At 41.9% G+C, this 25,902-nt stretch overlaps 1 protein-coding gene across 1 annotated transcript in view; it reads right to left on the bottom strand.

Annotated features, from left to right (window-relative positions):
- The window catches only part of nrg1 (neuregulin 1), a 175,191-nt gene that overhangs the window by 6,940 nt on the left and 142,349 nt on the right, over positions 1-25,902 (bottom strand). The window contains 5 exon segments of the mRNA XM_065017231.1: positions 1,133-1,253; positions 1,503-1,605; positions 4,332-4,355; positions 8,091-8,149; positions 13,944-14,082. Coding sequence (XP_064873303.1) covers positions 1,133-1,253; positions 1,503-1,605; positions 4,332-4,355; positions 8,091-8,149; positions 13,944-14,082 — 446 coding nt within the window.

Consider the following 25,902-nt stretch of genomic DNA (forward strand, 5'->3'; position numbering starts at 1 on the left):
GTGGCCTCCATGATTCTTAAATGGAAGAGGTTTGGAACCACCAAGACTCTTCCTAGAGCTGGCCCGCCCGGCCAAAACCTGAGCAATCGGGGGAGAAGGCCCTTGGTCAGGGAGTTGACCAAGAACGTGATGGTCACTCTGACCTAGCTTCATAGTTCCTCTGTGGAGATGGGAGAATCTTCCAGAAGGACAACTTATATCTAGCACAACCACCAATCAGGCCTTCATGGTAGAGTGGCCAGATGGAAGCCACTCCTCAGTAAAAGGCACATGACAGCCTGCTTGGAGTTTGCCAAAAGGCACCTAAATGACTCTGATCATGAGAAACAAGATTATCTGGTCTGATGAAAGCAAAATGTTACTATTTGGCCTGAATGCCAAGTGTCACATCTGGAGGAAACCTGGCACCATCCCTACGGTGAAGCATGGTGGTGGCAGCATCATGCTGTGGTGATGTTTTTCAGCGGCAGGGACTGGGAGGCTAGTCAGGATCGAGGGAAAGCAAAGTACAGAGAGACTCATGATGAACATCTGCTCCAGAGCACTCAGGACCTCAGACTGGGGCAAAAGTTCACCCGCCAACAGGACAACAACCCTAAACACACAGCCAAGACAACGCAGGAGTTCTGAACGTTCTTGAGTCGTCCAGCCAGAGCCCGGACTTGAACCGATATAACATCTCTGGAGAGACCTGAAAATAGCTGGGTAGTGACGCTCCCCATCCAACCTGACAGAGCTTGACAGGATCTGCAGCAAAGAATAGGAGAAACTCCCCAAATACAGGTGTGCCAAGCTTGTAGCGTCATACCCAAGAAGACTCAAGGATGTAATAGCTGTCAAAGATGCTTCAAGAAAGTACTGAGTAAAGGTTCTGAATACTTATGTTAATGTGATATTTCCATTTTTTTTTTTTTACACATTTGCACCAAAAAAAAATGCTTTGTCATTATGGGGTATTGTGTGTAGATTGGTGAGGAAAAACAAACAATTTAATCAATTTTAGAATAAAATGTGGAAAAAGTTAAGGGGTCTGAATACTTTCAGAATGAACTGTATGTATTGGAAACTAAGCGTGAGAGTTACTCTAGCGTAGTTCTCATTGTTAGAAGTAATAGCTATGTGAGTGACTTACATTGACAAGCTGGACGTTTTCAAGGGGAGGGTTAGAAATCTGAGGGCCATTAGCCATAATGGTGTTTCTCTCATTTCGTAGGCTCTGCCTCAGACGATCATGAAGCTTTTTCCTCTGCTTTCTGTGCACGGAAAGACAAAACTGCATCGTGAGACGGACCAATCATACAGCCAATAACAAAAACAGACGGATGACAGATTTTGTCTAAGGTTGACAGAGGTTGTGATTGACAAAAAAATGATTCAAATGCTCAAATCTCTAGGCTATTATCTCATGGGAAGCTTCAAAATACATAATAAGGACAAGTATACGTAATAGTGAATACTGAGTTTATATACTGAGTTTAGCGTAAAAATGTTACGTGAATTACTTTGTTTTGCAGTAGGCAACCACACACATGATTCCAACCACTAGGAGTGCAATGCAGATTCCTGTTATTGTTAATACACGTTTCTGATACAGCTCCTCTGCTTCTGAAAAAGAGGACAATGCATTCTTAAAACTCCACAACATGCAGACCTATAGTGTCACATACAAACCAAACCCAATGGAGACGAACAAACTTGTTTTAGGTTATATATTAAAAGGTTATACATTCATAGAAACAAACAAACCCGGGGCGCGTTCAGCAGTACGCAACGTTTTGGAACGTTCAGATAGAAATACGTTTTGTAGAACCAACTACAATGCCTCTCTGACATGTACAATAAAAAAAATCAAGTTGGCTCTACTCGTGGCATTTCTATCTGCAACGTCCACCAACGTTTGGGTTCTGAACATGCCCCCAGATTTAACATTGTATTAGTGGGCGTTGGTTGAAAACCGAGACAGTGGAAATGTAATGCATTGATCGGAGGAGGCAGTTCTGCTGAGTCGGAGTCCAGTCGGAATGCCAGGAAGTGTTAGTTCAAGGTCGGGCTCAGTAATCATGACCAGGCAAACCACAGAATATGCATTCTCTGTAATGTATTCTAACCAGCCCACGTGTTACTAATACAACAGATGCATATATATATAAAAGATAGTCATTCATCAAACAGTTAAAATCACTCCGATGTAAAATGTTAATATTCTAATATTGCAAACAGTGCAGCATTGTTTGTTCACAGGACCCAACGCTTGGAATTATGGAATATTTGCATTTAAATCTTTTCACAGGTATGAGGTTACAGGTTGACTAGATTAGGGGATCAAATGAAATTTACACTAAACAAAAATATAAACGCAACAAGTAAATTGCTGGTCCCATGTTTCATGAGCGGAAATAAAAGATTCCAGAAATGTTCCAAATGCATTAAAAGTTTATTTCTCAAAAAATGTTGTGCACAAATTTGCTTACATCCCTGTTAGTGAGCATTTCTCCTTTGTCAAGATAATCCATCCACCTGACAGGTGTGGAATATTAAGAAGCTGATTTAACAGCAGAATGGCCTCTCGAGTGGCGCAGCGGTTTAAGGCACTGCAACATAGTGGTTGAGGCGTCACTACAGACCCAGGTTCGATCCCAGGCAGTGACCGGGAGTCCCATAGGGCGGTGCACAATTGTCGCCCGGGTTTGGCCAGGGGGGCTTTACTTGGCTCATTGTGCTCTAGCGACTCCTTGTGGCGGACCGGGAGCCTGCAGGCTGACTTCAGTTGAACAGTGCTTTCTCAGACACATTGATGAGGCTGGCTTCCAGGTTAAGCGGCGGTTGTTAAGGTGCACAGTTTGGTGGAGGACTCGACTTTTCCCTTTGGTGGACATTCCTGCCAATGTGGCATTTTTGTGTGATAAAACTGCACATTTTAGTGGCTGTGTAATTGAAATTGGGAGAAATAGGAGGTAAAATACAACAAAAATTATCATTACACAACCACTAAAATGTGCAGTTATGTCACACAACACAATGCCACACTTGGCATGCTGACTGCAGGAATGTCCACCAAAGCTGTTGCCAGAGGATTTAATGTTAATTTCTCAGTCGTTTTAGAAAGTTTGGCAGTACGTCCAACTGGCCTCACAATCACAGACAGCGTGTATGGTGTCGTGTGGGTGAGCAGTTTGCTGATGTCAACGTTGTGAACAGAGTGCCCCATGGTGGCGCTGGGGTTATGGTATGGGCATAAGCTACGGACAACTAACACAATTGTATTTTATCGATGGCAATTTGAATGCACAAAAATACCGTAACGAGATCCTGAGGACCATTGTTTTTGTATCTGAAAGCCATAGATTAGGACCTAATGCATTTATTTAAATGGATCATTTCTGACATATGCATATACATAAAATAGATGAAATTGTTGCACGTTGCGGTTATATTTTTGTTCAGTGTATAATTATACGAACTGTTCCGTTATCGCACCTAGTTCATACTATACTCCTATTTAAAAGATATGGTTGGTTTGCTGAGGTATTAGGTGTCCTGTGAACAAATTATGCTACAAACAAGCAGTCTTTTAAATGAAAAACAATCATTTTTCAATTGTTCAGAGTTAACATCAACATCATTTAAAAAAGACACAGCAAAAACTGCCATCACTGATGAGACAAGGGTAGGAACCATGAGATGACAGGAGAACAAAAGGGGACACAGTTGGGGTGACGGACACATACATACATCCACATGGTACAGTAGGAAATAGGAAGACCGGAAGGAAAGAGATGAAATGAAAGGGGTAGCGAGGGAGGATGCCGTCAGTGTATTTGGCATGACATGCTAAACACTGGGTGGAAGAGAGGAGGGTTCAGGGTAACGGCAGAAGCAAGAGTTGAAGGGAATCTGATCATACAGTATAACCACACTGCAGCCTCTCTGGCCACCTAGCTTATATAAATGTGTGTCTTACACAGTCACAAGAGATAGTGTACTGTAGTTCAGATGCTTGTATGAGTCGAATGTGAGTTTATGGTGGTCATTGTAGGACTTAATATGTGTGGTGGTCATTTTAGGACCTACTTAGTTTGTATGTGTGCGGGTTAATTCGACTATATGCTATCACATTGAGGTTTCCCAAAAAGTATAATTGAAGGTGTCATTAGCATATTTGAGCTACATATTGCAATGTATATGTGTGTTTATCATTATATAACAAATATGCTATGTTATGCCTGTATGATCCCTTCATTGGCACAAGGAAACTGGCTGAAGTTGGGGAGGGGCAGGCTCAAGCTTCTAATCCTACATTTGCAAACTAAAGAGGAAGGAACGATCCATACCCATAAATTCAATCCCAAGATGTTCTGCCAATGCAGAAAGGTGACAAAAAGAAAAGAGAAGAGGTATTTTTCAGACGAGGTGTTATTCAGAACTATATTGCTCATCAAATGGCTAATCAGTGTTTCTACAGAGAACTGAATGGGGAGATCAAAGTGGTGCATAATACCCAACTCTTTCATCACGTAGAATCATTCTAGAATCATCTTAGAGGAAACCTACAGTATGATCAGAATTGATGTAAATGGCCATGTTATGTAGAAAGAAGTGTCCAGACACTTCAACTTTGTTAAATGTTTTTAATCGCTGCCCTGACACTCAAGAACGAGCCTGAGGAAGTCAATGGCTGGTGGGGTAAGTTTGTCAAAAACCAAGTGAAAATTGCCCCGAAAAAAAGTGTCTGGACACTTCTATAACATACCATTTACATTAAAAAAATATATATATATATATATATTTTTTTACAAAGTAAACTTTTCCTTAAAGGACAAAAGGCTTAAGTGTACTGTACTTATATTTAAAGTATATTATGTGATTATCCATTCTATTAGACACTTACAAGTGTTAAGAAGATTTTACCACAACTACGAAAAGTGATCAAAAACCTAAACCCATTGAATACCGAGTTCGTCAAAAATGCATTCAAATGTATCCATCTGCTAATCGCTAAGGTGAGATGTACTTTCTCAGTCCAGTGGCATGCGCATGCAAACATCACGTTGCTTGCATTATCAATGGTAATGTCACTACACGTCAATTCGGTAGGTTAAGGGGCACTAGTTAGGGCACTTGTCGCTCACCGGTAAAACACTACCTCATGCTGTGCGAGGACCATGCACTGTTTCCATTCCCTACAAAGTCAATATTAGTCATACCAAATTCTCAATTGTCATTACTCGGATCAACAGCCATGCCTGTTAAATATGTTTCCAGGAATGAACAAATAAGAAAAAAAAGACCATTTTAAACGTAATAATGCATAACATATCCTAGTGACCAACATCAAATACAACTCTTTGCTATAGAAAAAGAGCAGAGCGTTCAACGGTGTAACTGGACATTGGCTCAACAGCAGTAAAAGCCATGGTTAAAATGTGCCTTTAGATAACTTCATCCACTGACTTGAACATCCTTGATGTAAAGGATCTATTATTTCATTGTTAGGGTTTACAAACTTACTGTGATGTACTTCCGATTCTTTCTTTAGGTTACAATTATCTTAACATGCTGTTATTTAGTTAATAGCTGTGCTATCGAAGGAGGTACAATTTCATTATAAAACTTAGTATAGGAAGAGAATGCATATTTATTCTTGAGTAATTCTTGTCTTGTTTATCTTTTAAAAAACAATGCAAAACATAAACAACGTGATGACTGGTCTGTATGTGAGCAGCGCCCTTTGTCATGTTGGCTCTATTGATTGCGTTTGACTTGTGAACCCCCAGCTTAGAAGCTCCAAGGCACCTTTCATATGACTGGCCCAGTAACACTGCTCTGAAAAATGTATTGCAATTCTGCCAATACTTTACCTTATCCTGGGTTATAAATGGGATTAGATTTAGTTGCATTATGCTCATGTGACAAAACATTGTCATATTAGGCAAAATATTGTCATAATTAATCAGGCAGTAGGTTACAAGCATGTTCTGTGGTAACCTACGCATGTTCTTTACTTAAACATTGTCATATTAGGCAAAATATTGTCATAATTAATCAGGCAGTAGGTTACAAGCATGTTCTGTGGTAACCTACGCATGTTCTTTACTTAAACATTGTCATATTAGGCAAAATATTGTCATAATTAATCAGGCAGTAGGTTACAAGCATGTTCTGTGGTAACCTACGCATGTTCTTTACTTAAACATTGTCATATTAGGCAAAATATTGTCATAATTAATCAGGCAGTAGGTTACAAGCATGTTCTGTGGTAACCTACGCATGTTCTTTACTTAAACATTGTCATATTAGGCAAAATATTGTCATAATTAATCAGGCAGTAGGTTACAAGCATGTTCTGTGGTAACCTACGCATGTTCTTTACTTAAACATTGTCATATTAGGCAAAATATTGTCATAATTAATCAGGCAGTAGGTTACAAGCATGTTCTGTGGTAACCTACGCATGTTCTTTACTTAAACATTGTGCGCGACAACAATAACAACCACTATATTTTCAATTCAATGACTCATCTAGTTGTTTACCAATATCAAAGTCCTGCTTTCACTATAGTATGACCGCTGACCGAGTTGCATAGGGTCTGTAACTTTCACTATATGGTCATAGGTAACCGTCAGCCCTCAGGAGAGTAGAGTACTATCAATACCAACAACACCCTCAACTACTCTCGCTGAGTCAAATACGAGGCAAAAGACTCTTCCCTAAAGACTGCTCTAAACAGACTAAGTGGGCGCCACAAATGCCTCCATTTTGAGTAGCATGCCAGCGTCCCACAGCAGACCTTGTCAGGAGACGAAGTGTAAATAAAGGTCTCAGCTCGTATGAACTGCTGACGAGTCAGTCTTCACATCTGTCCTCTCCAACCTCTGCTGCGTTCACACAGCGAACGTAAAAATATATCAAAAATGGACTGTTTTGGCAACAGCCATACAGAGACATTAAAGTATTAATGTTAAATATTATATTAAAGCCCCCGCCCACCCATGTGGAGAATACTTCCTGATCGTCAAGGATAGAGCTTCCTTTCTCGTGTTATACAACGCCCCCAGCATCCCTCCTCCTCCTCTGCAGCAGTAAGGGTCTCTTGTTGCATAGCTGGCAGCGTGCCACCACTGTAGCTCCAGACAGGGCGTTTGTCCCTGGCTAGATAAAACCTACCGACTGGGAGGAGGAGGAGTGGGCTACGACGATGAATGGGAGGAGGAGGAGTGGGCTACGACGATGAAACGAACAGATAGCAACAGCAGCATTCCTTTAATTAGCGCCTCCAATACACTAGCTGACATCTCAGGGAGACCCAAAATATAACTGTGTTCCTCCATGCCGCGAGTTACATTTACATCTCAATGGGAAGATTTCTTTCCTTCTGCCTTGGAGATGAAAGCATGGTTGTTTGCTGTTTTGCCAGGTAACCTCTGGTAATTTTGAGGCTACTGGGCTGTAAGGTGAGTGGGTTAGTCAGAGTGATAAAGTGCACTGGGACCCAGTGCCTGGGCAGCTGCCATTCATCTCCCTCTTGGCCTCTCCATGACATCAAAGAGGTCTCTTTAACAGGGTCTGTTTAGTTCTTTACAGTGCCTCCATAATCCACAATGACCCCCACACACCTACCATAAGTGTTATTGCTCTTCAGGGAAGAAAACATATTGCCTTGTTAAAGATCAACTCAAACTTGATATCTTATTTAGATTGGTCCCAGTCATAGGCAATGAGTATCAACTACAGAGCTTTTTAAATATTGCAAACTACACTACTGTCCCCTGCCTCATATTTGAAGGTCCCCGTTTGGAAAGCTGAATATACAGTTTGATTTTCACTTTCCTTCTTCTATAATTTTGAGTGACATAACGAACACAACATCAGTTAACTACAACGCTTCAAACGGTTTCAAATGACATCCAAGTCAACAAAACAAGCCAAAAACCTCTTATCATGCAGGTATGGGATACATACAACATAATAAAAAACACAAAAACCTAAAAGTCTGTCTAAAGAACCTGAGAGGAAAACGAAGCAACAGGAAGTAGCGCTGATTGAGCATGCTCCAATCAAAAGCACAGACAGGAAGAGGAAATAGACGTACTGTAGAAACTGGCCATTACGTAGTTTTGGCAGCGATCACCAGTAAATTCATTTGGACACCTGAGAGGGAAACAAAAGAGTGACAGACAGAAGAGAGAAGAGAAGATGAGTTTACACCAGATCTACGGAAGACCCACGCGCATCGCTGGTGTTGTCAGGACCACCCATATGTCTCGCAAACATCGCCATCAGTCATGTTTGCGAAAAACATACGTACTTGAGAGAAAAGTCCCAATCAATGTCTTATTCAACAGGCCTCGAATTTCAGCAAATGTTTAGCTTGTGATTTCTGATTCCAGGGAGATTGAATGAGTTACAATTAGCCGTGGACACAATGCCCGAATATTTGTCTCATTATCAACCTCTTTCGATAAATTTAGAAAGGCATCAGCACAGAAGCGGATGAGAATTTGAGTCAGGATCAAAGTGTGTGTGTCTCTATTAGTAATCTGTAGGCCTCTCCACTCCACACACACCTGTCCTAAACGAATCGTTGGGACGGATGGATTGGCCGTCTGGCTCTTGGAGGGACAGTGATTGGAACGTTGGAACAGGGATGAAACACCAGAGATGACACGTGTGGCTGGGTTCACTTGAATGCACATACGTTTTGGGTTTCTGACTCTCACAGGCACAGTGGCTTGACATCGATTCCCAGTGTATCCCGTTAAGCACCTGGGGGGGGCAGAGAGGGAGTGAGACGCACAACACAACACAGCACTGACACAGTACACAGATGAAACACACGCAAAAACAAATGCACGGAAACACAAATGCATGGAATCCAGTTCCAATCCAGCACTTCCAATGACTTACCTGTTCATATTGTCTACTTCTGCTTATACATTTAAAATGTTGTTCCTTTAGCAGACACTCTTATCCAGAGCCACTTACAGGAACAATTCAGGTTAAGTGCCTTGCTCAAGGGCACAGACAGATTTTTCACCTATTCGGCTCGGGAATTGGAACCAGCGAACTGTCGGTTACTGGCCCAAAGCTCTTAACTGCTAGGCTACCTGTCACCCCCCGATATGGAGTACATTTGTGTAAAACACAGTAGCTATAGTGCTTCAGATGTACCCTTTGTTATTACCTCAATAGTGTTAGGTTGGATGACTAAGACACCAGTAAACCACTTCAGACAGAGGCATCAATAAGACATGGGTGGCACCACCCTGTGCCTGATGTAACGTCTACCAAGTGGCGGCACATGAACAAATTAAGCCTTTCAATACAATCTAAATCACTAGTGACTTTGCTAATAAAAAAATGACAACATCCTGTCCAATGATGCGTTTTTAGAAGAAAAGAAAAAAATGGCCTTTTTCTAAACTTCATTTGTAAGTTCAGATTGTGTACTGAGCATTAAAGTGTTGTTTTGGGGGGCGAACACTGGTTGATTCTGAACGAAGACTTTTCAGCTGGCGATCTGGTGACTGATGACAGAACAGGAGGCTGAGTAAAGCCCTGCTAAAGAAGAGATTGTGGCGTGAGATAGATAGAGAGACTCCAACAAGCCAGTCCAGCTGTGCCTCGGCTCTTCCATGGTCTCAGCAGCTGGCTGAGCAAGCCCTTTCTCTCAGAAACACAGAAAGAAAAAGGGGCAATAGAGAGGAGAGAGGGATGAGAAATAGAAGGGAACTGATAGTTGTAGCTGGTATGTATGCACATAACAGAGTTCAGTGACTGTTTTTAGGTCCAGTACCTGTAAAATCCCTGAATATTGTGTGGCATGTATCCTAAATGCACTTGAATGGGAGTCCTGAATGAGCTGCAAGATAAATCGGTCTCCCCAGTGGAAATCTACACCGAACAAAAATATAAATGCAACATGTAAAGTGTTGGTCCCATGTTTCATGAGCTGAAATAAAATATCCCAGAAATGTTCCAATATACACAAAACGCTTATTTCTCTCAAATTTTGTGCACAAATGTGTTTACATCCCCGTTGGTGAGCATTTCTCAAGATAATCCATCCACCTGACAGGTGTGGCATATCAAGAAGCTGATTAAACTACATGATCATTACTCAGGTGCACCTTGTGCTGGGAACAATATCAGGCCACTCTAAAATGTGCAGTTTGTCACACAACACAATTTCACAGATGTCTCCAGTTGAGGGAGTGTGCCATTGGCATGCTGACTGCAAGAATGTCCACCAGAGCTGTTGCCAGAGAATTAAATGTTCATTTCTCTACCATAAACTGCCTCAAATGTCATTTTAGAGAATTGGGCAGTACGTCCAACCGGCCTCACAACCATAGACCACCTTCCCAGGACCTCAACATCCGGTTTCTTCACCTGCGTGCAGCCACCTGGACAGCTGAGGAAACTGAGTATTTCTGTCTGTAATAAAGCCCTTTTGTGGGGAAAAACAAATTCTGATTGGCTGGGCCTGGCTCCCCAGTGGGTGGGCCTATGCCCTCCCAGGCCCACCCAGGCTGTGCCCCTGCCCAGGCAGGTGAAAACCATATAAATTAGGCCATAATATTTATTTCAATTGACTGATTTTCTTATATGAACTGTAACTCAGTAAAATCATTGAAATTGTTGCATGTTGCCTTAATTTTTTTGTTCAGTGTAGTTCAATAATTTGAAAAGGGAGATTTTGACAAGGCCAGCCCATGACAACAGCATCATGAGGACGTTATTAGAATTGAATGGCCATGGTCACATTCATATTGGCTATATCTATTTAATTTGCTATAAATAATGGAGGAGCGGATTAGGATATAGATCGCTGCTTCCATGATGTTCTGACCCTCCCACGCTGTGTGCCTGCTAGAGAATCCCTGCTCCGCCTGTTCAGGCTTCAGCGAAATCGGGCTCCCCGGTGACCCTGTCAGACAGGTTTTTTCCTCAGATAGAAATAACTCTAAGGATCCATAACGTCTGAATTGGGGAGGAAGACAGGTTTTTTTCTCCCCTCCCTCCAGTGATAGCGATCTGCATGGCTTACTTAAAGGATACAAAAGCCGTTGGAGACAGAAGCATATTTGTGCTTAGTCACTGAAGTATTTAAGAGGAAACTCAATCTGGCGGTGGATGGTAAGAGTCTTATGTATTGGATGGCCCAGAGCCAAAGTGTATCCTTGGCAATGTCAAGCCTTGTGTCAGGCACTTAGAGGAGCTGCAGTAATATTTCCCTCCTCCATGCATTTGCTGCTATAAGGGAAGTGGTAAAACCATGAGGTGTAATGAGTAGGGCCACAGTTGAAAGACACTATGCAGCATCACCATCTCAGCATGTCTTTTGAAAACGACTGAATGTTCTAACCTCAAATGTAAAAGACGTAAAAGATCAATTGTGAGATGCTGTTGATAAAAATGATCATAGTGACTGGATAATTGTGCAGAGTGGGCCTCTGAATGCTTGTTACGGGGCCACCCACTTTGCTAGAAGTGACGTCAGACCAGAGTACTTTTATTTATTTAACTAGGCAAGTCAGTTAAGAACAAATTCTTATTTACAATGACGGCCTACCCGGACGACGCTGGGCCAAATGTGTGCCGCCCTATGGGACTACCAATCACATCCGGATGTGGTGCAGCCTGTGATGCAGCCTGTGATGCAGCCTGTGGTGCAGCCTGTGGTGCAGCCTGTGGTGCAGCCTGTGATGCAGCCTACACTACTTCAATACCTTCCTGTTAAATTTGTCCGGATAATACATCTTTTTAACCCTCAGATTTCATATGAATGACGATGATGGAGAATGTGGACAGGACTGCAGAGAGGTGGTTCTCGGATGTATGCCGTTGCCTCGCATACCGAGTGTGTACAGTGCATGTCACAAGGCCAGTTTATGCTGCCCGGGATGATTCAAGGGCCTAAGCTCTGTTGGGGCCACCAAGCTCTCAGACTGACAGTCTGAGGCTGAAGGCACATGGGGGGGGGATAGTCTTCTAGCACTGAGAAAGCTCCCTCGGTCTCTTGTAGGCTCTATCGCTCAGATCAGGGCTGAAATACACCCTTGAAAACAAGAGTGCTATCCTGGAGAATAAATCAATGTTAGGACACGGTTGAAGCTAACAGAAGCACAATGTCAGCACAGGTAATGTTCAGTAAGGCACTCGACGGAAAACGTTTCAAAACGTCTCGCAACAGAAAACTGAAATGATTGGACAAGTACAAGTAGTCTTATTGGACAAGTACAAGTAGTCCCTCACGGTTTCAGTCAGTTTTGCTCCGTTTGATGCCCGATGAACATGACCAAGGTCTACGCGCACTGGTTCCAATGAGGACAAGAAAATGGAGCAGAAGATGGAAAGATCTCATAAATAAATACAACATAAATTGTGGGTTCTGAACTGGAGCGTGGTAGTCGGGCGATGACAGGAGCCTACATTAATAATGTAGACATGCAGAGGCGGCTGTGGATAAGTCCCGGGGCCTCCACCTGTTCTGCTCTCCCAGCAAAAAAATTACGAGAATAACATACAGTACAAATTTTAAAAAATGAGACAAAACAATCACGCTGGGCTGATTTTGTAGTTTTCATTAGGCAAATATTCAACCTAGTTTAGCGCAGAAACGTGGTCATTAAATACAATGACCATAATACATTGCAACTGTTCTTTCCACCTACGGACAGAGGCACATATACACACAGACCTTACTGTGGAAGACTGCATGAGAAAGGAATCAGCAACAACGACCAGACGGATAGATACAGTTGGTGAGGTATCTACCTGATAGATAGCGAGAGGGATAGATGTAGTAGATGAGGTAGTAAGCAAGATAATAAGTAAGGTAATAAGCAGTCTTAAAAGTATCTCATCTACTTTGAAGAACTAGTAAAATTATTTAAAAATCAGCCAGCTAGCTAGCTACTACTAGCCTAGCTAAATAGGATGACTTGTTCAATGGGGAGCACAGAGAACGCTAGATGGTTGGCTGGCTGGCTGAGCAGAGATGACATGATGATTTTAAGGAATTAAAAAGAAAAGTCGTCAAATAAAACCTAGTAATATAGACTATTTTAAATATTTTATTTAAGTAAAGTAGGTCATGTGAATACATAATGGACAATCACTACCATCATGGGGCTCTTATTAATGGTTTCAACCCATTGTCAGCGTCAGTAAAAGGCAGGTAATAGCTAAGGGAAGCTCTAAAATCATTTGAATGTTATTATTTCATAATGCATTTAATATGGACAAAAATACAATCGAAACCAAAAACCGTTATTTGTTTTGTTAGATTATACAAAAAACGTAAAAAAACTTAAAGCACTAAAAGCTCACACACCTCCCCCCAAATTCAGCCGACACCTCGGCTTTACTGTAAAAACACCTGGCAACTTTCCTCCGATTTCCCGATGAAGACGAGGCAGTGTTTGATGTTGCCAGGCTCCGTTTTCCCCACAGAGCTGGTGATAGAGCTCTAAAATTAAACTTAGCGCCGCAGGGGCCTAAATGGCACCAAACCTCTGGTATCATATCAGGCATTACTTAATGCATCTTGACAACAACAGGATTCTCACTTCAAAAATGATATTAAATGTTATGACAGCATCTACCGTACGCTACTTTTTGCCATATAACAGTATAGTAGCGTTCTGAAGTCAGCACTTGTCAAACTTCTAGAACCATCCAACATGTGGGAGCACAGTTAAATATGAGGAAATAGCAGCAATAAGCCATCAGGAATTGTATCAAACATCATGTCAAACATTGTCAGCATAGTATCTAGTGTGGTGTGGATGCTGTGTTCGACGCATTATGAGGAAGCACAGTCAGTCTGTTTAAATAGGAGGGAAAAACAGCTATACGCCATCAGGAATTCAAACACAGACGGCATAGTATCCAGTGTGTAGTGTGGGTGCGAACGGTATCGTGTTTCATCATGCTCTACCTGCAGAGGAACTTGGTGCTGCCGGGGGTGACCTCCAGAGTGAAGCACTCCCCTCCGTTCACGCAGTAGTTCTTCTCGCTGTCGCTGCAGGCCGTCACATGACTGGAGGTCTTCACCGCAGGGGTGGTGCTGGTGACAGCTGCAGGAAAATACCAGGGGGTGATTAGTGGGAGAGAAAGGGACTTCTAGTGGACCCCTGGGGGGTGATCAGCTGACCACTAGCTCTTAGCACAAAGCTACCATGTACCACGATGTATACCTGTGCCCTTCGTTGCAGCAGAATAGAAAATGACTGGGAAGAGGATGAGACATAGTAAATGAAACATTAGAAGCTCACGCAGACGGGATGTGCTCATTGACTACAGCCACATCCTTGACAGTGAATATATCTGCAAAAAGCTCTAGCACACAACACCTTTATAACAAAGTTATACATATGAACGCAAATCTTTACAACAAAAAACACCTCTTTCGGTATAGTGATCACTTCAACAACTCAAATATTAATGTTCTATTCATGAGCCCAATAGCGGGAGACAAGTCCCAAAGCAATGATGTAAGACATGAAAACCAACTAGCATAAACTTCCTATAAAGTTGAAAAATGCAACAATAAAACAGCAGACACTAAAAGCTGCGATATAACAAACATGAATAAGACCTGAATAAATGTTATCAAGAGAAAAAGCCTAACTCAAGATTGCATTACTTTCTATCTAATTACTTTAACCCTAATTACTTTCACCTGTAATTTACAAAACTTCTACAAGCATTTCAGAATGCTAATCTTATCTTCAATAAACAAGCATTGGAGTTCGAGCCCCTGAGCTCACCTGTGATGTTTCTGAAAAGTCTCGAAATGTGGCGACTCATTTCCACTCTTCTGCCCATCGGAGCAGCTCTGACCAGTGCTGTCCCAGTAGATCAATAGGTTGGAGTTCTAAACCCTGTCTGCTGGAGGTCTCTAATGCCTCTCCCCACTACCGCTCCTCACCAGGCTGCACTCCTTTAAAGTCCATAAGCATTTTAAAGATGTCACAGAGCTCAATGACTGAGGGGTGGAATGAGTTCTCGCCTCTCGCAAAACAAATATGCAAAGCGTAATCCAGACACCTGCCAGAGCGAGATTGTGTTTGTGACAAACAGGTATTCTTCCTGCCATGGACACATACTCTCGTCATCAGCCTGACGGTGAGCAGGGTAGAAAAAATATGGTTAAAAAAAAAAAAAACTCAAACCTGGTCTCAGAGCCTCTCCAGCACCATAAGGGCAGAAGGAATGTGTCTTCACATACTAATTGTCTGCTTAACGACCACTTTTTCATACTGGTTAATTCCAGCCAGACGAGGTGAGCATTGCTGCACATATTTCCTCCTTTTAAAAACCCTCCCCGCCCTGATGTCTTTTACTCACGCGTTCCCCATCCAATGGTAAGCAGATCGTGACCCGAATGCCAATGTGAACAGTTTAGGGCCCATTGGCTATTCCGGCGTCTCCTTCCTGACAGACAATCGAGTTAACTCGTACATTATTATTGAGATGACGTCATGATTTCATAGGTCACAGACCCCATCAGGTAACATGTTATACCGAGAGACATTACAGTTAAATCTCTAGGGGCCACACTGCTGTCTACCAGTAAACAAATACCACTGGTTGAATAATTGACAATGCAACATATTTCTTATCTTCCCCAGATCAAATGACTTGCTATGCCACCATGAAGTCTACTGCATGCGTCAATAGGAGCAGAACATCAATCAAGTGTCTGAAACCTCCTGTTCATTGTAAAAGAAAGGAATGCATGCTCCCCTCTGCATACAGATATATTAGCTACAGTCTATGACAAATCTCCTCACAGAGATGATGCAATTACATTATGGATGAAATAAGACACACAAAAAAAAAAAAAGAATAGGACACTTAACATTCAAGTAGGCAAGTCTACTAAAACAATAACAAGTGCATAAATGTTGATACAATTTGCCTTATTACCCTTCATTAATGCCAACCATTCCAACAATATGACCCTCAGAAAACATTCACTTTTTTTTAACCCACCAACTTTCAGGGGCCAAACCGTGGGGCAGTTTCTAATTGAAGGTTTGAAACATTTTCAGCACTGCAACTACAAGACAGACAACTTGGCCGACCTACGATTCCTCAGTTAGATATGAGTCATTTCCCAGTCTGAGGGGAAAAAATCTGATTCCCCATTATTGACCCTTTCAGCTTTTATTTGGGACCTTTCAAAATGTCACCCAGCTATCGATACAAACCCCATTACTGCCAGTGATTTAATCAGCAAAAAAAGTCTGCATTGTTATCTAAAATGTATCAGAACATATTGAATACAACGGTAAATATTCAGTACAAATCAGTCACCAGTAACCACACTCCTTACTTGCAGAGGCTTAATCCAGTGTCAAAACAGGGAGAAACAGGGTATGAAATATTGTTCATATTGCAGCAGAGGCTTAATGAGAGAAGAGGGCGGTAGAGGCTATTTTTAACGAGGGGTATTTAGTTACAATGCTGGAGAGCTGAAGCTGCATGTTTTTTCCCCATCGTGTCTGATGGAAGCAGGCAGTGGAGGAGATCGATTCAGTTCCATTTCATTTTTATTTATTTTTGCTGGTGAATAAGAAACCCAAAACCGGGAAGCAGAGACGCATAACGGTATAGAGCCAACGGCAAGCTAGTGGTGGATTTTTGCCGACCAAGCAGTCCACTGCGGCGGACATTGTCTGAGAGGGCAGTTTCCCCTAAGTGTGATCAAGGACAGACCATAATGCATTGCGCCAGTGGACCTCTGTCTCATCACCTCAGGGACGACACCAGAGGTTAGAACTCGGTCACCTCAGACACAGAGAACATAGTGCCACACTACCCTTGCCTACTACACTATGTAAGACTGTGCTCTGATCATTTGAAAACACTGAACATGAGCTATAACATCACGCAAAATAAGCTGTAACATACAGTATGTAACAGATCATAATTTTACACATACACAAACTGGGCCCAAAATTAAGATTAATCATGTAGGCTGTTTTGTCATGTTGATAAGAGCATCCCAACAGCCTCATGGATCATAGTTTGACAAGAGAGCTGGGCGATATGGACAAAAATCCATATCCCGATAAGTTGACTAAATTATCACGATACGTTTACAACAACATTAACGTGCACCACAGTTAGTTTTTATATGACCCTTAAAACTACTACTACTGGTTTGATGGTTGTAGCTACCAAATTGTCCCATTAACAAAATCACCCATATTAGCAAACTTACTTCATTTCAAAACGTCACATAAACTCTACTGAAGGCTATTTATCGTAGTGAACAATATCTGCAAATGTCCGCGATAAGTGGTGGTCGGTATCAGTAATTTAGGGTTGATCGTCCTAGCTCTAGTGTTGAGTAAATAGAAGTACAGAGCAGAGTACAACTGGAAATAGATGTTTAACTACAATGATGCAGGTACATGTAGTATATAGTTGAAATCAAGGCTGGGTTTTAGACATTTTTAAAAAAGTTTTCAATTAAAATCGTCAAAAATAAACAAAATTGGCTTCTTAACAAAGAGCAATTTCTCAAGCAAGAATTTATCTAGGACTGTCTGGGATTGGTCTGAGTGGGGAAACTGAAAACCAGCTGTTATTGGCAGAGAGGTTTGGAACTCTTTCTTATTGGTCTATTAACTAATTCACCGCACGGTGATGTCACCGTGAAGATCAAAACTCCCTCACACCAAAACAGGCTGACATTTCAGGTGGTCTTTTCAACCAGCTCTTACATTAAAAGGCATTATCATAATTTTCACATGACTATCACAACCTCTGTGTGGAAATATTTTTAAAACACAGAGAATCACGTTTTTGACTGCACTGGGCCTTTAAGAAACGTTAAAACGTTAAGACCAATACTTTATGAAAATAACTTATTCTCTCATGGAAATGGATTTTCAGCTAGAAGGCTGAAAGAGCAAAATGTTAGAGCAACAATCTTGTTTCCACATTAATGGCGTTACTAAATTGGTTGAAATCAATATTCTATAAATGTTTCTGCTGTCAAGGATGCTTCCTTTTGCATAGATTGATCATTATGTCTGCCCCGAGTATGGCTGCAAAATCATTACCATCAACTGATATCTATGCTGCCATTTAATACAACAACCACCCCCATTACCATCAACTGATCTCCATGCTGCCATTTAATACAACAACCACCCCCATTATCATCAACTGATATCTATGCTGCCATTTAATACAACAACCACCCCCATTACCATCAACTGATATCTATGCTGCCATTTAATACAACAACCACCACCATTAACTGATATCTATGCCGCCATTTAATACAACAACCACCCCCATTACCATCAACTGATATCTATGCCGCCATTTAATACAACAACCACCCCCATTACCACCAACTGATATCCATGCTGCCATTTAATACAACAACCACCCCCATTACCATCAACTGATATCTATGCCGCCATTTAATACAACAACCACCCCCATTACCACCAACTGATATCCATGCTGCCATTTAATACAACAACCACCACCATTACCATCAACTGAATCTCTATGCGTCTATTTCTTATCAAAAGAATGTTGGATTATCAAGAGACTCTTAATGACCTGAACAATTTATTAAAACATAGTGCTAGACTCCCTCCCAATGCCAGACAGACGTTTCAACAAATGGTGAGCAGAGGGTTTCTTGCAGCTTTTGGCTAACGACTGGGATCATTAATCAAACAAAGTAAGGGGTGCTGACAAAGGCAGAGTCCCAAAAGGCACCCTATTCCCTACATAGTTCAATACTTTGACCAGGGATCTGTATAGGGAATAGGGTGAAATTTGGGACGCAGGTAATAAAACGTGACATATATAACAAAGTGTGACTGGCCATTATGGAACGGACAGAGCTACGGCATCAAACTTTTAATGAGGATGTTTTCACAACGCTTGGTTGAGTGTCCTGTCAAAAAAAAAGAAGAATAATCTGGAAAGACACGGCCTGACTCGTCGACGCTTACAACAATGTTGGCGTGGTAATCATCACTGATCCATTAGGGTTTGTTTTAAGGGAATGCTTTGGGAGGGAACACACACACAACCCTGTCACTGTTTGTGCAGCAAGACCACCCTCTCCTCTGATGGACCAGTTCCCTGTGTGTGTTTGGCAGTGTGTGCATCTGGTGAGGACAGATGACCAGCAGGCTAGGTGTGCCTCTCTGTGTGTGTGTTGTCAGATGATTAATATCACCACAGCTAGGCCCATGTCTACAGGGGAGGGAAACTGACGTTGGCTGACGTGGGACTACACAACGATGACGGATGGTACTATAACAAATTAAACATCATGGTGATGTGGTCCCATGTGGTTCAACTGGTAGAGCATGGCACTTTCAAAATGTCAGGATCGCAGGTTTGATTCCTGCTGGGGCCACACATACAAAAATGTACGCACTCCCTACTGTGCCTTTGGATAAAATAATGTTCTAAATTGCATATAAAATGAGGGGGGGGGGTAGACTCACATCCTTATAAGGAAATGTTTCCTGTCAGAGATGGAGCCTTGAGGCAAATATCTTCCAGTTCAATAAATTGCTTCTAAGCGTGGAGTTTAAAACGCTGGGCTGGCTTGCATTGTTAATGCAGCCTGTAGCTGTAAATTGCAGTCACTTGAAATTCCAGTCAGAAAAAAAAACCACACCCAGAAGCAGGATTCTGATTAAACTAAAAATACTGTTTTCTGAGTTAATTTACACCCATTCTTTCAATTTCACACCATAACTAATGATGGTGAAAGGAAAAGGGATTGGATAAACATTTCAATGGCTGTTGACAGACTGCTACAGACCCCCCAATGTCTGTTTAGCTTATACAATATTTATATAGTATTTGTCCTGTTACCCACTTGTACAAGTGTAACAGTATGAATTTAGACCGTCCCCTCACCCATACCCGGGCGCGAACCAGGGACCCTCTGCACACATTAACAACAGTCACCCACGAAGCATCGTTACCCATCGCTCCACAAAAGCCGCGGCCCTTGCCGTTTCACATCCGTTACACAAGTATGGAATTGAAATTCGTTTTTTGCATATCCCCACCCCTGGAGCAATTGGTGTTAAGTGCCTTGGTCAAGGGCACAGCAACAGATTTTTCACCTCGTCACCTCCGGGATTCAAAACACTGACCTCAAGGCGACGTGCTGTTTTTTGGTGGCAGATATAATTAATTACACAAGTACATGTGAAGAGATAACAATAAGTACATGTACACTGTGTAAGTGATGAATATTCATCATAATCCTTAGCAATGTCCAAATAAACATTATAGAAACAAACCCCATGTTACCTATATATTTTAAAATGGCTCCTTAAAGTGAAATTAGCAGCCAATCGCTAGCTACAACATACAGAAAACTTGTGACATGCTTGTAGATAGAGTATCCTATCCACAAACCACATCCCTTGGGTATCTGAGCACCAAATTACCTTCTTATCTGTTCTGTTAGAGAGGAAGCCCATTGTCTCAGACCACGTCCTGTGTGTGTGTGAGACTACTCCTGGCTATTAGGGTCTCCGTGCTTGGGGCTACTCCTGGCTATAGGTTAGCAGTGCTATTGTCTGATTTAATTAGCAGTGTCACCTGATTGGCTAATTACTCTCATGCGGTCTTCTGTTTATTTCCCGTCAGGGTTTTGTGTACAATGATGAGGAGCCTCATCATATATTACAGCTGTTGACAAGGAATTGGTTTGCGTTCTCCCACACCTGAGAGACTTTGTACAGGCAACTACGAATGTATGTTCTGATGAGAACAAACGCCGACAGCCACTCCATAGACGTCACTTGGAATGCAACAGACTCCTATTTTTGTCAATGCTCTAGCTCCTCCGACAACAACCTCATCTCAGGTCTATGAACCCTGCACGTGCTGCGGATGGATGCCTTGGCAACAGCGCAGCAGTCCTCCCAGCCAGTGTGTGGAGGCCTCCGGGGCTGCTCTTCTACCGGCAAGCTGTTGAGTCATTAGGGAGACCGGCCAACCTGATTGCTCTCTTTATTCTGGCCCCGGGGCCTCCACACAGCCATGCTTCCTGTTTAAACATACTGAGGCCTCCCTGACTTGACAGATTTGAACAAAAGGATGGCTCTGAAAAACCAACGGGAGTCTACAGAGTCAGCTGGGGACGAGCTCAGAGGAAGGCATTGGGAAGAGGAGCAGTTTGATGGTTATTCAGCTTGGGGGTTTTGTATGCCCTGTATCGTCTAGACTCAGCAACGGATATAAAATGGAAGAAAGGCTGTGAAGGATGACAAATCGACATAACTGAACATTTACATTTTACAACTAGATTTCAGGTTTTTCAGAAATCCCAGGTGAAGAATTCCCAGAATAATTAAGGAATAAGTAGGAAGGGCATCATCCAACTGGGAAAATGTCCAGAATTGTTCAATCGTAGATGGGAGTGACCGAACCTGAAAGTGTCAAGGATTAAGTGGATCGCTTTGCTCTACCGTGTATCCTTAAATCCCCCCCATGACTATGCCCTTTGTAAAACCATGCATTTGGGCACTTCCAAAGCCCTGAGAGAGCGAGAGACACTTTGAATATACTTGTATGATAATTAGGGACTACAGTAGCTGAGCCAAGAGGGATAGTATTGCAAGGGTATTGATTTGCCTTAAAATATTCCTGTCAATGATTAAGTGGCCACCTTTGCAGTAGTAATTAATTAACCCTGGCTACAAAGTAAAAACTGCCCATTACAGGAAGATCTTTAATGGTCTTTAAATGCTAATCCATATTGTCATTGAGCAAACTCGTCTCAAGGCTGAAGGGAAATCTTAAAATATGGCTGGCCACTTACATCCTTCATATATATCAATTCAATTTAAGGGCTTTATTGGCATAGGAAACATATGTTTACATTGATAAAAGCAAGTGAAATAGATAATAAACAATAAAAAATTAATTGTAAATATTACACATACAAAAGTTCCAAAAGAATGAAGACATTTCAAAATGTCATTATGTATATATACAGTGTTGTAATCTCTGCTTGTAGGCAGAAAATTAGGATTCGGTTAGACTGAAACTAACATCCTGGGTTCAAAGGACATGCTAACCTTGATCTTGGGCTTGATGTGGGACTTTTTGAATGCATCACCGTGAATCATGCATGGGCTAGAGAGGTTGTCCAGGTCCACCATTGTTGCATGATGATGATGTCAGGACTCTAGCCTCTCCCGCTCCAAAACTTGCATTAACATGCCCATCACCAAAAATGTTAAGAACATTTTGAGAACACATGTTGTGGATATGGCAACCTATCCCATCACTCTTTGCCATCTCTAGATTAGGTTGAAATCCCGCTTGATCTACAGGCCTGACTAAACTGGATGAGTTGACTGTCTGACTGACACCCACTGTCTGTCCCTGTCCTCCATCCTCCTCTGGTCCACAGTCAGACTGACACCCACTGTCTGTCCCTGTCCTCCATCCTCCTCTGGTCCACAGTCAGACTGACACCCACTGTCTGTCCCTGTCCTCCATCCTCCTCTGGTCCACAGTCAGACTGACACCCACTGTCCGTCCCTGTCCTCCATCCCCTGAGGCCTGAGATGGATTAGACTAGGGTGATGTGGCAACAGGGGTCATTATGGCAACACTGAAACCGGAGTAAGAGGATTTCACGGAAATGAATGGTCTATGGTCACAGACCTAGCTTATCATGATGATGATGCTTTACTCTTATTGAACCAATTAAGTTGATTGAGAGCACATTCTCATTTACAGCAAATTGGGAAGAGTTGCATTGGAGACGTTAGGTGCTGAATGAGCTGATCTGAAGCCAAGAATTGCTGCACTAATAAAGTTGTCAAATTTTATTTTATTTTTTAAATAAAGTTTGTTTCATGGAGCTTTGATTTTAATGATGAACTTTTCCAGCACTTACTTTCAGATGAAAAACAACAAGGTAATGGAGGCTGAACCACGAGGGGATTGTGTTAATGGAGTGACAGGGGACTTCATTTAAGAGGCTGTGCTTGATGAAAGCGATTCAGACGATCAGAATGTACTTCTTGTGCGTGGGCCCCTGAACATATACAGATTTAAAATCAAGTGAGTGATGCGGAGGAAGAAAACATGAGTAATAATATATCTCCCTGTACCTTTTGATTGAGGACTGCTGGGCGTGCAGCACTAAAACTAGGAACGGCATCTGTTCACCAATCTTCCACTTAAAGATGCAATACACAGAAATCGCTCCGCCATTTCCAGGTTACTAAAATGCTAATATTTTGCCTAATTTCAGTTTATGTGACAAAACAAGCAAGTATAGTGTAGAGAATCATTGTACCATCTAAAGCGCTGTGAAATATTTTTCCATAACCAAAAACATTGTATTTTTCAGCTGTTTGAAGCTAGTGTACAAAACCGAAAGTAAAAGACTCGAAAATGAAACTTAAGAACGGGGGGCATAGAAATAGAGTATAAAGAATATATCTACCGCTTCCTAAGACTTGCTTTCGATGAGAACGACAGATCTATAACACACATTTCTAATGTGAATTTTGGTCGGGTCGCCCAGAAAGTGAAATATTGCAGCTTTAAAATCTGAAACCACCAAGACCTGAGGGTACATATTCCTTCTTATCACAAAACTGAAAAGAAACATGAATCATAATTCTCCCTGAAAAATTCAAAGCCATATCCATACTTTAATTTCTTGTGGTCAAGTCAACGGTTACTCGTTGGCTTTGTACATCTTCCTTGCACATTCATAACAGCAACAGAATGAAGCATATAGATACAATGTTAAAACAGAACCTGACTAATTTATTGAAAAAGTGAAGTCCACTATGGAGGATGATGGAGTGCTTTTATCAACAAGTGCCCTTGTTACATCCTTATGTTGTTTTTTAAAAACTATTTATTTCACCAGGTAAGTTGACTGAGAACACATTCTCATTTACAGCAACGACCTGGGGAATAGTTACAGGGGAGAGGAGGGGGGAATCATGTAGAATAATACCATACAAGCCTGGGAGAATTCAGATTGCCTCAGTTTCTAACGACACATTATCCTTTACATTAGGCAGTGTACCAAAAATAACAAGATTACCATTTCAAGGGCATGCAATTGCAGCATAAATGCACAAAATGCCCTCTCCCGCTTTAATATATAAACACGTAGCGTAAGAAATGACTAGGGACACACAAATAATTGTGCTGCCCATGTTCTGTGTCAACCCCCACAAGAAAGCCAAGCCAGGAGATGTTCATAGCTGTGTGGCTGAGTCTAATGTCCTCATGTCAATGGGCTACTGTGGATATCCACAGAAAGGCAATAAAACGGACCCATGACCATGGACAAATGCTAACGCCAAACCGCTAATCGTGGCTCAACATCAGATGGAGTTTTATGCCAGACAATAAACCTGAGTGACCGTTATCGTTACCACACCAGGACTATGCCAACATTAAGCCCAAATCCACATATCTACCACGCATAAGGAGAATGTTCAGAACAGTTTTGCCACTGACAAGTGAGAGAGCTCATTTCTCTCAAGGTCAAAGCTTCACACGGCGGTCACGTTTCAGGAAGGACAACAAAGCAAAGACAAGCGAGTGTAATCCCTGATGGTCAAATGTCAATTCTGAAGTACTTTAACCTCCATGAGATTCCCTAGAAGATCACTGTGGCGACGTATATAACTATAAAAAGGTTTGAAACATACCAAGGGTTAAAACAAGGCATCATTCACCAAAAGCTCATCAAGCTTTACAGACACCGCCTTTGTCCATGACGCATGAAGAGGTTTTTCCTCGACTGACGTCAAGCCTGTGTCATCCCTGACTTCACACTGCTGGTGGTTGGTTACCTGGGCATTGTTTATTCACGTTGGCCTCACTGGGGCTGTTCATCTATTTCAAAACACCTATTGTACAACCTCACAGATACTGTATAGACTTGGGCGATATACCGTATATACTGGACGGTATGATTTTCAATACTGTTTAGGGGGGAGGGTGTGCGCCACTACTTATTGTTATAGCGTTAAGTATAACTATATAAGATGTCTAATTAAATCCAGCTCAGCACTCCAGCTATGCTAACTTGCTAGCTAAGTGGCTAGATGTCAAGATCAAGCTTCTTGGTTACAGCAGAGACATGGATTGTGTGCCATTCAGAGAGTGAATGGGCAAGACAAAAGTGCCTTTGAACGGGGTATGGTAGTAGGCGTCAGGCTCGGTTTGTGTAAAGAACTACAACGCTGCTGGATTTAAAAAAATGCTCAACAGTTTCCCGTGTTTATCAACAATGGTCCACCACCCAAAGGACATCCAGCCAACCTTACAACTGTGGGAAGCAATAGAGTCAACATGGGTCAGCATCCCTGTGGAATGCTTTCAACACCTTGTAGAGTCCATGGCACAACGAATTGAGGCTGTTCTGAGGGGGAAAGAGAGGGGTGCAACTCAATATTAGGAAGGTGTTCCTAATGTTTTGTACACTCAGTGTATGTCTAAACCAATAAGAATCTATTTTCCATTGGCACCCCGGTTTAGCCCTCTTGAATCAGTGTTGTCTGCCAAACAAGGAAGGAATAGCATTTTTATTTGTATTTATTAGCCTACTAATAGATTGCGTGTGCATCATGTCTGCATCCAACAATGCAATGAATCCAAATTTAAAGCTGTGACTTGCTCTCATCTGTCTCTAAACATAGAATCCATAGTCTTCACTAATTGACAGAAACTGATTAAACATGGAGGCAAATCAGATTTGTCAGGCAGAAATGATAAAAGTAATTGGCATGAAATTATACGAGTCCGGCTTGCATTATACGAGTACGCCTGCATCATTCAACTGAGTGACACTTAATTTGATTCTTAAAACTCCGGTCCGTACACCACAT

Source organism: Oncorhynchus nerka, linkage group LG4 (genome assembly GCF_034236695.1).
Source record: "Oncorhynchus nerka isolate Pitt River linkage group LG4, Oner_Uvic_2.0, whole genome shotgun sequence".
NCBI classification, from domain to species: domain Eukaryota; kingdom Metazoa; phylum Chordata; class Actinopteri; order Salmoniformes; family Salmonidae; genus Oncorhynchus; species Oncorhynchus nerka.